General features: G+C 33.5%; 1 protein-coding gene across 1 annotated transcript in view; it reads right to left on the bottom strand.

Moving 5' to 3' along the window:
- HCN1 (hyperpolarization activated cyclic nucleotide gated potassium channel 1) overlaps positions 1-12,281 on the bottom strand; it is a 155,052-nt gene that overhangs the window by 52,953 nt on the left and 89,818 nt on the right. Inside the window, exon 3 of the mRNA XM_039345685.1 lies at positions 7,873-8,034. Coding sequence (XP_039201619.1) covers positions 7,873-8,034 — 162 coding nt within the window. The remainder of the gene's footprint in view (positions 1-7,872; positions 8,035-12,281) is intronic.

The following is a 12,281-nucleotide window of genomic DNA, read 5'->3' on the forward strand; positions in this document are numbered from 1 at the left end:
TAAGAAATGAAATATCTCAAAGAAAACAACCAAGCTCAGAGAGAGCAAGGACCCCTCATTTCAATCCTGAGCTACAAATATTCTTCTTTATCAGTAGTGACCTTCAACAAAATATATTTATCAGCTGAAACACAACTTTTAATTATAATTAGAAATACAAACTATTGCCACAAAAGTATGACCACTTCACTGTTACTATGAGCTAGGACTTTCATTAAAAATAATAATCACAGTCTTCAACCTCTCCTTGATAACTTGTCTTGTTCTCTGGCTTCCTCTATGATGTTTTGTCTTGGGAATTATGTTGCTACCACAAACCCTATCAAAGTCACTGCCAAAATTAATTTTTAATGTGAGAAAAGAAAAGAAACTGTATTCAGTCATTAATTAATTCAGTTTCTAACATGACGCTGTTCAAGTTTTGTCCTGTTCTTTTCCATTTTTAGAAGTATTGGCCCATTGACATATCCCTCAAAACCTTAGTTAGCTTCTCTCTAAAATTAGACTGTTTGTCCTAGTACTTTCCTTCACTCACACCTTTCAGTTCAACTCCTTACAATTCTCTTTTAGCACATGATATCAGGCTCAATTCCTATCACAGCCAATGGGTAAACACTTGGTCCATCTAGAAAAAAATCAGACACTGCACTTGCAGTAAAACATTAGGAAGAAAAAAAAAGAACAATGCAAACATTAGATGATGAAGTCTATTTTATGGAATCTTAAGCTATTGTTAGGACTTTCTGAAAATTCCAATTCACAACATGAAGAGAACCAAAACAAACTTCTGTGCTGTTAGACGCAGTGTTTCTCAACCTGGGCAATTTGAAGATGTGTGGACTTCAACTTCCAGAATTCCCCAGCGAGCAACTGCTGACTGGGGAATTCTGGGAGTTGAAGTCCACCCATCTTCAAGTTGCCCAGATTGAGAAATATTGTGTTAGAGTCATCAGCCTTAGGTAGACCAGACAGGAAACATGACTAGATAAGCTAATTCTACTTTATTGTAAAGCTATCTTAAGAGAATCCTGCAAGTCTGAACTACAATTCTCCTGCTGCCACCTTCACAGCTCAATAACATAAGAAGCGTTCCTCTTGAGCCTCTTGCTCTGCCCACTATGCAGCTCTGGATTATGCTCCCTCTTATCTTACTATTGTCCAAGATGCATTTCTTTACCCTTTCTCCCAAGGTTATTCCCCCATACCATTACAGAGTTCAGATTTAACTCGCATGTCCAAAACCCAAAGACGATTGGAGGTATAGTTCAATAATATCTGGAGGATTTGGTTCTTCAGATTTCCTTACAAAAGAATTTTTTATCCTTCTGTTCAAATGGAGACTCTCTGGACAAGTATCTACAGTTTCCTTGGCAAAGTTTTTCAGATGTAGTTTGCCATTGCCATCTTCCTACAGCTGACTGAAAGTGATTTACTCAAGATTCCCAGCTGGCATCATGCTCAAAAGGTAGGACTAGAACTCACGGTCTCCTAGTTTTTAACCTGATGCCTTATGCACTACAGCAAACTGACTATCAAAAAAAGAATTATCACCATCAATAGCATCAAAAGACTCAGTGTTAATATCTCCCATCCATAAATTATACTGGAATATTGCTAACAATGGTAATTTTATTTACTTCATTTTCCCATTCTTAAGGTAATTTTTTTATTTTATTCCAAAGATGTTATTAATAGCTATTATTTTATCTATTAATGTTTAGTTTTTAAAGTGCTTTCTTAGGACTAAAGTATTGTTAAAAAAGAAAAATATTTTTATATGACTACATAGAATATATAAAGCAGTTTCCCAGTTACTGCATGCCATCCAATGTCTTCTGAAATAGAACTGCAATGGATTTGATGAAAAGAATGAATTATTCAAAAGGACAAGTCCAAAATTATCAAGCTCAAACACAGCTGCATTGTTTTAACATTTTCCTTATTCATTCTATTTTCATTTTAAACCTTCCTTTCGATAGAAAACAAGTTAACATCCACAAAGAGAGAACTCCACTCAGACCAATTGTCAGCAGCATTAACTCAGTCATTTACAACACTGCAAGATGTTTAACCACTTTATTAGTTCCTCTGATCAGCAACATCACCTATCACATCATTATTTTTCAAAAGGCAACTGGACTGACCTGTAAATTGCTCAGGGAGGGCTATGAAGTGGTATATAAATCTAAGTGCTGTTGCTTTGCTATTAGGTCTGCAGTTAATATAGACAACTCTTCCAATTACTATGAATGGACAGAAACCTTAGAAAGGGGTGAGAAGTGGAAAGGTTGACCTTTCTTTCTTTCTACTCTCTGGATAGTTCTGATGTCAGAGGATTATGGCAAATTGCTCTGCTATTATTGATTTTTTAAAAGTATTCCTAATTTAGTGTTATGCTAGCAGTGAGTACAATATTACAAAAATACCACATTAAGATAAAAATTCACTTATGTTAAAAGAGGATTGAAGAGTTGTATTGATAAGATTTAGTGACATATGCTCAATTCTACACATCCAAGGCTTTCAGAAGGAAGAGCTAATTGCAAATGGTTTAAATAAACAAGCAAATAAATATAAAGTTCTCTTCTGAGTCTTATATGTATGTAAATATTTTTATGGAAGTGAGTTAGATTGTTTTTGGTTCCTTCTATTTCATCCTAGCTATGAATAGTAATTCCATCTTAGAGGAATACTATGACTTTCCTTAAAATATAGCTCTGGGATCCTTACGCTATCTTTGAATACTTTTAATATTTTTAAGGCAAACTTAATCCATCATAGTCAAAATATCAATTCATTCAAGAATGAGTTAAGTACAACAGTGAAACAAAATTGGTCACAATTAAAACAAGTTAAATCTTAACAACTGTTTCTTTTTCACCACAATCTAGAACTGTGACACTGAAAAGAAATGTATATTATTTTAATATGCCAATTGTAGAGAAGGACTAAATAAATATTAAATGGAATCATTAAGTACCAGTGGAGATGATTGTCTGCTTGCTTTTCTCACTTGAAGATTTTATGTGGAAATAAGTCCCAGTAGTTTCTTTGGAACTCTGTCCTACACAACCACGTGTAGAGTTACTCCATGTAACGTAGGCAACTAGTTCTCCCTGAGTTTCAAAGGTGATTGCACTGGGATTGCTTTTCACTGTCTTTTATGATACTCTCTACATGATACAATACAAAATCTTTCTTTCATTCTGACTAGCTCATTTGGGAGTGCTTTTGTTCCTTTCATTGAACACCTGGCTTACAAAACTCTGTAAAAATGTGCATTTTTTTGTTTCTTGTGTGTTTGGGGAGGGAGCTATAAAAAAAACTGAATACCAAGAGCATGGGGTTGATCAAGACATACCACTCAGCAACTTGGTGACCTACCTTTTTATTAGGGTAATTACATTTCTGAAGCTATGTCACCATTTTGTTTGAAAAGCTACACTTGTCAGCAAATGTATAGCTGATCAGCTAAGAATGTCTGAATGTCTTCAGATTGGTAGAAACATGTAGGAGACTCTGACTACAATAGTCAAAAATCAAAACTAAGAAAAAAGAGAAAATGAATGATACAAATAAGTCAAAGAAGATATATCTGACTAAGAAGAGAATATTTATTTCACATAAAAATAATTTAGAATGGATAAATAGAATTGTCAATGATGATATGGAATAGCTGGAGCAATAGTAACAATGAAAGTGGTGCAGTGATAATAGTAAAATAATAGTAATAAAGAAAACAAAGGTAGTACCAATAGCAATAGGCACTTTGGATGCAGTCAAGAAGCAACTAGAGCACCATTTGAATACTACTAGCATTAACAAAATCACCATCAGTCAATTACAAAAGACAGACCTTGGGAAGGAGTTGATAGATGGACAAAAGCTGATTGTGTGATGAACCATGGAATAAGTTAAAAGTTGTTAAAAATTTTGAAAGCAGTGTTTAATGTAACAAAAGAGTTCAGTGGGGTTCAATTTTAGAGTCTATCAATTTCTGGGATCATCATAGGTAAAAAGGTTAGTGGCTTAGGTGTTGGGCTGAGATTAGGTAACACAGCTTTAGGTTCCATTCAATCTATCTCATAAGTGTGCTGTTGTGAACACAAAATGACATCATAATGTAACAATAATGAGGAAAACTGCAATATTAATATACTTTATTGATACAGTAGAATCTCCAGCTAGAATGGGAGGGGAGATTCAACAACAACAACAACAACAACAACAACAACAACAACAACAACAATAATAATAATAATAATAATAATAATAATAATAATAATAATAATAATAGAGTTGGAAAAGACCTTGGAGATCTTCTAGTCCAACCCCCTGCTTAGGCAGGAAACCCTATATCATTTCAGACAAATTGTCCAGTGTTGGAGCATTCACAACTTCTGGAGGCAGGTTGTTCTACTGATTAATTGTTCTGTCAGGAAATTTCTCCTTAGTTGAAGGTTGCTTCTCTCTTTGATGTGAAGAGGGGGTTGAGCTTAGAATCCTTGCACAATAAAAAGCAGCACAAGCCTTATCTCTTTCAGGGTCCCTGGAGGCTTATCTGATTGTTCCTAAGAAAATGCAGTCAGTCTCGGGAGATTCTTGTAAATAGGCATTGCATTAAAGGAGTAACTTTCAGTAATTCTGAGTACGGACCAGCTTCTTTGTGCCTGACAATCAATTAGTTACTGTTGGTGGAAGAGAAAGCTGTTCCAAACTGGAAGCATGTTCTTAAAATGACAAACTGCTCTTTGAATTGTCTTCTTGAGTTTCTGTTTTGTTTTGCTTAGTGTCCTGCAGAAAAAAAAAATCTCATGCATTTTTTTCTGACAATTTATGCAAGAGAATTTGCTTCTGAAATTTCTTTCAAGGGTGGAGAGAATCTTAATGAATTTCTATATGTGGATAGAATATGATGTTCTCACACCTGCATAGTTATGAATGAGAAAGAGAATGAACATCCTGTCTTTTGTTGTCCAATCATCTTTCTAGTAGTCTGCAGCTTTGCTTCCCATGCTTCATTTAAATTTCAATGACATACAATGAATAATTTTTATATAATTTTTTCAAATTGGGAAGTAAGGCTGCTAGAAAAAGTTAAAAATAATGGAAAGATGCATAAACAAAAACTGTTGGAGTAATACTGTCCATCATTTCAACAATACAATAAAAAATGCCAAGGTTAAAAAAAAATCTCAAGCACTCTGAGAATGAGAGCCTCTTTCAGCTAAAAATATACATATGAATAATTGTTAAGATTTCAGCATACCTTTTGTTTTACCTCAATATATTGACCCCTAATTCTTTGATCCCAATACTTTTCCTTCATATTTCCTAGATCTGCTTGTGAATTCCCTTTGGGTTGATGAGGAATCTGGACCAATTACAGAAAGTCATGGAATCATTATTACACTTAATTTGCTAACTCCATGGAAAATAATTGGCTGCATAGTCTATTCCAGAAGTGCCAGATTGATTCTTCATCCTAATAGAAGAACATAGAAGAGACTACATGGAAAAGTAAGAGTAGAAAAACATCTCTATGTTTAGTCACTCAGGCTCAAGTTTTGTACTGTTAAGATATATTCCAAGAGCAATTGAGGTAATCACACTGCATATCTATGGTATATTTAAAGCCATTTCTTTAGAAAGTCAAACTTTTGTAACAATGTCAGTGATTAAAAGGTTAAGAAGCAAAATAATATTTGGCTGCAAGCTAAGTCCCATTCTAGAATTTTCTTTAGATCAGTAAGAGACAAGCATTAGATACATCAAGTTTCTAAATCCAGTCTTCAGAATAATGACTTGCAATTATTATTCTCCTTTTATTATGCATCACTTCCCTATACCCCTATGCCAATTCTAATCTATTAAATTTTTATTGACATAAATTCATTATGTGAAATTACTATCTGATATGCTATGTCAAAAAACTTATTTTGGGAAGTGAAAATTTTGCAGAAATAAAATTAATGTTTGCTTTGCATCAGCAGAATATTAAATATGTTATCATTCAGACACATTTATAAGATTGAAAATGCTTGTGTTTTATAATATGAAATTTATATCTATACAAATTGAAAAACTAAACCAATATTCTGAACCAATAATCTGTAGCTGATCTTTACTTGACATAAAACATATAAATGTTGTGAAATGTAGCCTTTATTCCCAAGGGGTGGGGCTGCAGAGAGCAGAGAAGCAGCAAAGCATGGAATATTTGATAGGAGGTAGAGGCTTAATACGGTTCCTCCCTAGTGACTCTCAGAGTCTATCTGTAGTTATGCAAACAGTTGCTGTAGTCTGACAAGTGTTCTGTCTATGGGTAAGGAACAATAAAGAAACCTGAAGGAAGTAATTCCACATGCCTTTCTTGGTTCCAGAGTGGTGAGGGAAGATGATAATAATTGGTTCAAGTTAGTCATGGTTCTTACTTAAATATGTTAAAATCTTGCTTGATTATTTTTTAATATTGAATTACTCTACATTTAGATCATGCTAACATGTTAACAACTGCATATTTTAAGCAAAGATATGGGGTTTGTTTCTTTGCTTTTGATTTGGGCTATTGATTGAATTATATCATTGTAAATAATGAGTTATATCTCAGAAAAACATACGAGTCAACTGTGGTTTATTCAATAAAAAAATCATATACCAATAAGTGTTAATTTTTTGGGCAGCCATGTTGATACAATTTTTGCAATTGCTTAATCCTTTCTAATCAAACACTCCAAAGTTACTTTTTGGGGTGAGAATATGATTAAGAAACTACATAAGCTATACTAAGCCAGTTAATTGCAACTCTACTTCTCCTTAATTTTAATTTTGTTGAGTATGTGCTACTAGACAATATTCAGTTTTATACTATCATTTTCTTAAACCTTTTTTTTACCCAACTGCCTACTTTATTAGTCAGCTTCTTATGACTGTGAACAACCATTTTTTTCAAAAAATAAGCAATAAATTACTCAGTTTATTTTTATACCTTTTTTATTTTTAATAAATTTTTAAGTTATTACAAAATAACATTTTATATTGGAGGGAAAAAATCAGTTTTAGCAAAGAAAGTTGAAAGCTTTTCAGCTATGGAAGAAGAGATTTTTTTATTTAAATGGAAAATGATGTTTTCTATACTCCAGTTCTTCTATGGTTGCTCAATATATTCAGAAGATGATCTGACTTATTCTCCACCAGTATGTTATTAGAATGAGTATCATGTTGTTCTAAATGTGATGGAGGTAGAAGTTGGCAGCTTATAGACTTAAATTACATTCATTTCGTAGTGTAAGAGCAACAACACTAATTAAATTGATGGTTCATGTTCTAAGAAGTTTTTAATGTTTACCATCTTTAGAAAACGAATGGTTTATGTTCCACCAGCAAATACCCTATATCGTTCTTGAAGATCATATTTAATCTATTACACTGATCATATCCTATTCAAAGATGCACAAATGGTGGCATGGTATCTACACGAATTCACTAGCATATTTTTTTTTTATGGATGCAGAAATGGTGGCATAGTATCTACGTGCAATTCACTAGCATATTTTTATGGACCCCGGAGCCTGATTTTGCACTGTAAAAATTAGAATATGACAGCCAAATTTCTTTCTTCTTCCTTGAAAATATCTGAAACCCCTTCCTGAAATAAACAAATCCTTGAATCAATTAAATTATGCATTATTGTTCTAGTCCTTCAATTTATTTTCACATTCCACTCTGAGACAGATTTGAAACTCAGCAATTGGCAATATTTCCACTGTTAATACAATAGGTACTTAATTAACTTCTCTTTCCTTACCATTCTGACTTCAAAAGCTTAAAAGAATGTCTGAAAAAACACAATGAAAAATGAACAATACTTACAACCATACCATTTAGGGACACCCAGCAATCTTCTGGGAAATCTTGAAGCAATGGGACCAAGAACTGAAGGCAACCATCCCAATGGCAAAGAAGCAACATCATTCCAATGAGATTGAAGATTCTCACCACAGCACTGGCTAGATCGTAGGTCATGTGGAAAATCTGCAGATAAAAATACAGACAATATGTGGTTATCAAAACCAAGATTTTACCATTGAGTTATGCCTCATTAAGGAAAAACCAATAGTGGACAACAGTCCAAATCCTATAAAGTAGTGATATCAAGATTATGTTCTGGAAATAAAATCCTTAGAAGCTGACCAGAACTGAGAATAAAAGACAATCATTTTAGAAAGGCATATTGGGCAAATTTGTACTAATCAATTTTGTTTATATCAGTTTATCCTAACATTTAGTAGTATCCAGCTACATTGAATTAACATATAATTTTACAAGAATGTCACTAACTAATCATTAAATCGATATTGCTTTTCTTTTTTCTTCCATTTATTCACTTTTTAGTTTTACATTTTTTAAATTAAAGACAGGTTGATAATTAATGATTTGTTGAATGATGACAATCCTATCACTCTGAAGTAATTGAAGCACACCCTGGGTTACACTAAATACAAAAAAATCAACAGGAAAACCCTAATGCAAAAAGTAACGATGTCTTTTATCACAATGAAATATAATTACGAGAGGCTTCTCTCATAATTTATGAGAAAATGTTTTTGTAAGCATCAATAATCACAAGAATGTTTTTTTACTGGAATTGTGTGATCAAGACTTGTTTGATCAGAATTATCAGAATGTATGTTTTCCCAGTGCTGTCTCTCTGTGGAATGTAGATGACCAAATAATGCTAGGTATAATGGAGAAAACAATGCTGTTGTATGCTAGGATGGAATATGTATGTTGCAGATCAGTATTAATGATATTTACTTAAAAGTGTTTTTCAAATTATTCATTCATAAAACACTTCAACAAATATCACTGTAGTTTGGATAGCAACAATATGCATCTGAAAAGTCAAATCCTTTTCCTATCCTCCAAACAACTGTAACCATCCATTTTTATAGCTAAGGAAAAAAAAGCAAAGTTATTGAAGAACAATAATCTGTAATATATAAAGTAATAATGTAATTTCTCATTCAATGAGAGGAAAAAAAATGAGTCTTAAACATAGTAACAAAGAAAAAAAAAAGAGAAAGAACTGAGTGATTGTCCCAAGTTGGTGTACATTTAAAAATGAGCTTAGTGTGAAAGGACCATTTAGAAGGAACTTGGAGAATCAATTATAAACCCCGGAGGTTGAAAAGAGCATAAGAAAGAAACTCATTATATGACTTTGTTAATATAAGGAGGGTCAGAGAAAAACTTGGTCAGGCTTTCAAGGTTTTGAAACAATACCTTATTACAATAATAGAGTATACCATTCCTGGTTTTCCTGTAGACATAAGACATGAATGAATTGCATCCTATGTCACCCTGGATTTCATAAATTATTATTAGCATTGTATGGATTCACCACCACCACCACCACCACCACTACCACCACCACCACCACCACCACCACCACAATTTTCATCAGTTTGAAAAATAGATTATTTTTAAGTGACTTTCCAAGAAGGATAATTTTAGTGAAATGATCATGTGTATTCTTAGACATAATATGAGATGGATGAGGAGTGGAAATTAGGGTCTTTTATTGTACACAGACAATCCCTTGCTTACCATGATTATTCAAACTTATGATGGCACTGAAAGGGGGGATTGTTCAACTGGTCCCTGAAGTTATGGTTGTCACAGCACTCCTGTGATGACTTCATGACTTCCCTGCCTGCCAGTCTCCTTGTAAGCTACCTGGGACTCACTTAACGACTCATGTCCTTACATAACAATGCAATAAAGAGTGCTGGAATTGCTGTTGTTAAGCAATGCAATCATGTGACAACATACTTTATGATTGTTTATGGAAATTCTGGTCCCAATTGCTGAGGACTACCTATAATTTTCTCATTAGGAGACTGCAGTCTTCCTAGCTTACCATATTTTATGGGGAAGACTTCAGAATAATGGAAAGTTATATAACGGAACATGTTAGTAGCACATTCTTTCTATTCTAACAATACAAAAACATCACCCAGCAAAATTCAAAACAAATTACTAAGCACCCTGACAATAATATAAAAATCCAGGAGATTTGTTGTAGGAGAATATTTTGACATAATTATAAGCTATCATCTACAAACATTAATACCATTTTTAGATGAAATATAATACAGTTTGAGCAAAACTGATCTCTTCAATATTTTGACATTCCCACTATTCAGAAGTTTAGTTTACTTTTTTTAAAATAGCCTAGAGAAGCTAAGAATGTACAACTGCTTTTATATTGCCTATAGTTGTTTGATGGTTTGAAGAAAATGCAGTATGTAATGGTAAGGAGAAAAACATTTGTGAGACTACCTATCTGCCTTGAGAAAAATTAAATATTTATGTAGATTTTTCTTGATTACCCACTACTTTAACATACCATTAACTTAGCTGGAGTGACTCCAAATTTTCTAAACTGGCTGTGTGACTTTGATTATTCTCTCTCAGCCCAACTCACCTCTTCTTGTTTTTGAGAAGAAAATAGGAGAAGGAAGGAATATTAGGTATGCTTATTATCTTGAGTTATTTAAAAAATAATAAAGGTGGCATAAAAATAAATTTGTTGATGTAACAGTTGAATGACTTAATAATTTGTTAGAAACTGAACCTTTTTCAAAGTAAGCCTTTAAGAACTGAATCTCTCATCCATTTACAGATATAGTTACTCTCTGGAATATGAGATATTTTTCCTTTTTTGCTTGGAAAACTACAAAATACTTTTTTACTGTAAATATATATGCTTCATTCCCATGAGTAAATCTGTAAACTTGCAATTTATACTGCAATAATGATATGGATGGAAAACATCACTGAATTATAAAATACTTTTGAAATTTGGTATATGCATAGTTGAAATGAGAAATTTGTTTTAATGTATTTGAAAGCATAAATTAATTTTACTTGAACCCTGGAGATTTATAGTATGTTAGCCTGTCATCTCTGAAGATTCTGAATGGTGGGCCCCTCAAATCTGGAGCATACTGGGCAGAGGAAACCATATGCATGTATCACTGATATAATGTTTAACTTTTAGATAATGTTAAATATAAATCTTACTTCAGTTTTTAATCTGTTATAACCTTTTAAACTGAATCTTTAAAATAAATCTACAAAATTTAGAAGCCATAAAGCTGCCAATATGCACAGTTCTGTGCACAGTTGCATCCTTTCCTAGCCATTTGTCGCCTTAAGGGGAAATCAAGCCTTTGTAAATCTTCCCAGAGACTATTCCCATCCCTATAGGCAACGACTCATTCATGTACAAACCAACAAATTAATCCAACCAAGGAATCACATCCACATTTATGAGCAAATATAAGACAGGTGCTTGGGGTCACAAATACTTTACAACAGAGGTCCCCAACCTTTTGGGCACCAGGGACTAGTTACTTGGAGAAAGGTTTTTCCCCGGACTGGAGAAGGCATCGTTTTGTGTGCTGCCTGCATCCTGTTTGTGCAGGCTTTCTTTGTTTGTGCAGACTGGTTGCTGGCATGCCGTGGCCCGATACTGGTCACGGACCAGGGATTGGGAACCCCTGCCTTACAAAACTAAATTAATTATACCATCTACCCTCTTTTTCTAAAGTTCACAAATCTTTTACCACCCAACAGTTATATGTTAATGAACGTTGTTAACTAATGTTAGGCCCCTGGGCTGATCTGACATTTCAGATTTCTAGTGTTTTTTCTTGGGATCTTCAGGAGCTAGTAATAGGTAACCTTGTATGGCATATCAATATTGCAAGTGTTCAGATAAGGGTATCTCAAAAGCACTGTTGTTCTCAAATAAATTTTGAGGAAAGAAAGATTCTGTTCTCTGAGGCCACTGACAGCAAGGTGTGGCTAATGTTCCCTGCCAATGAGTGAGATAAATGGATTTAATCCTAGCAAAAATGATGAAAACAGTGTCAGGGATAAGAGGGCTATTAACTCTTTCTGCATCTCCAGTTTACATTCTGTGGTGGAATTGCTATATAGCGTGTTGTTATCCTCCTGTGACTGTCCAAAGAACTAGGTCTTGCTGCTAACATAAAACCTCTGCATTATGAAATTGTGTTTTTTTATATACCTGTTTTTAATATGTATCTGAATTTTATTTTTTTTAATTGCATATTTCCAACATTAAGGTACAAACTCTCCTTCCCACACACACATTGCAAAAATAGGGTACATTTTATTTTTATATTCACTTCTATTACTTTCTAATGCATCCTACGATGCCTGGATACGAACTGGAGCAACAAATGCTG

The sequence above is a fragment of the Crotalus tigris genome, unplaced genomic scaffold (genome assembly GCF_016545835.1).
Source record: "Crotalus tigris isolate CLP2741 ecotype Arizona unplaced genomic scaffold, ASM1654583v1 scf7180000017973.899353, whole genome shotgun sequence".
NCBI lineage: Eukaryota > Metazoa > Chordata > Lepidosauria > Squamata > Viperidae > Crotalus > Crotalus tigris.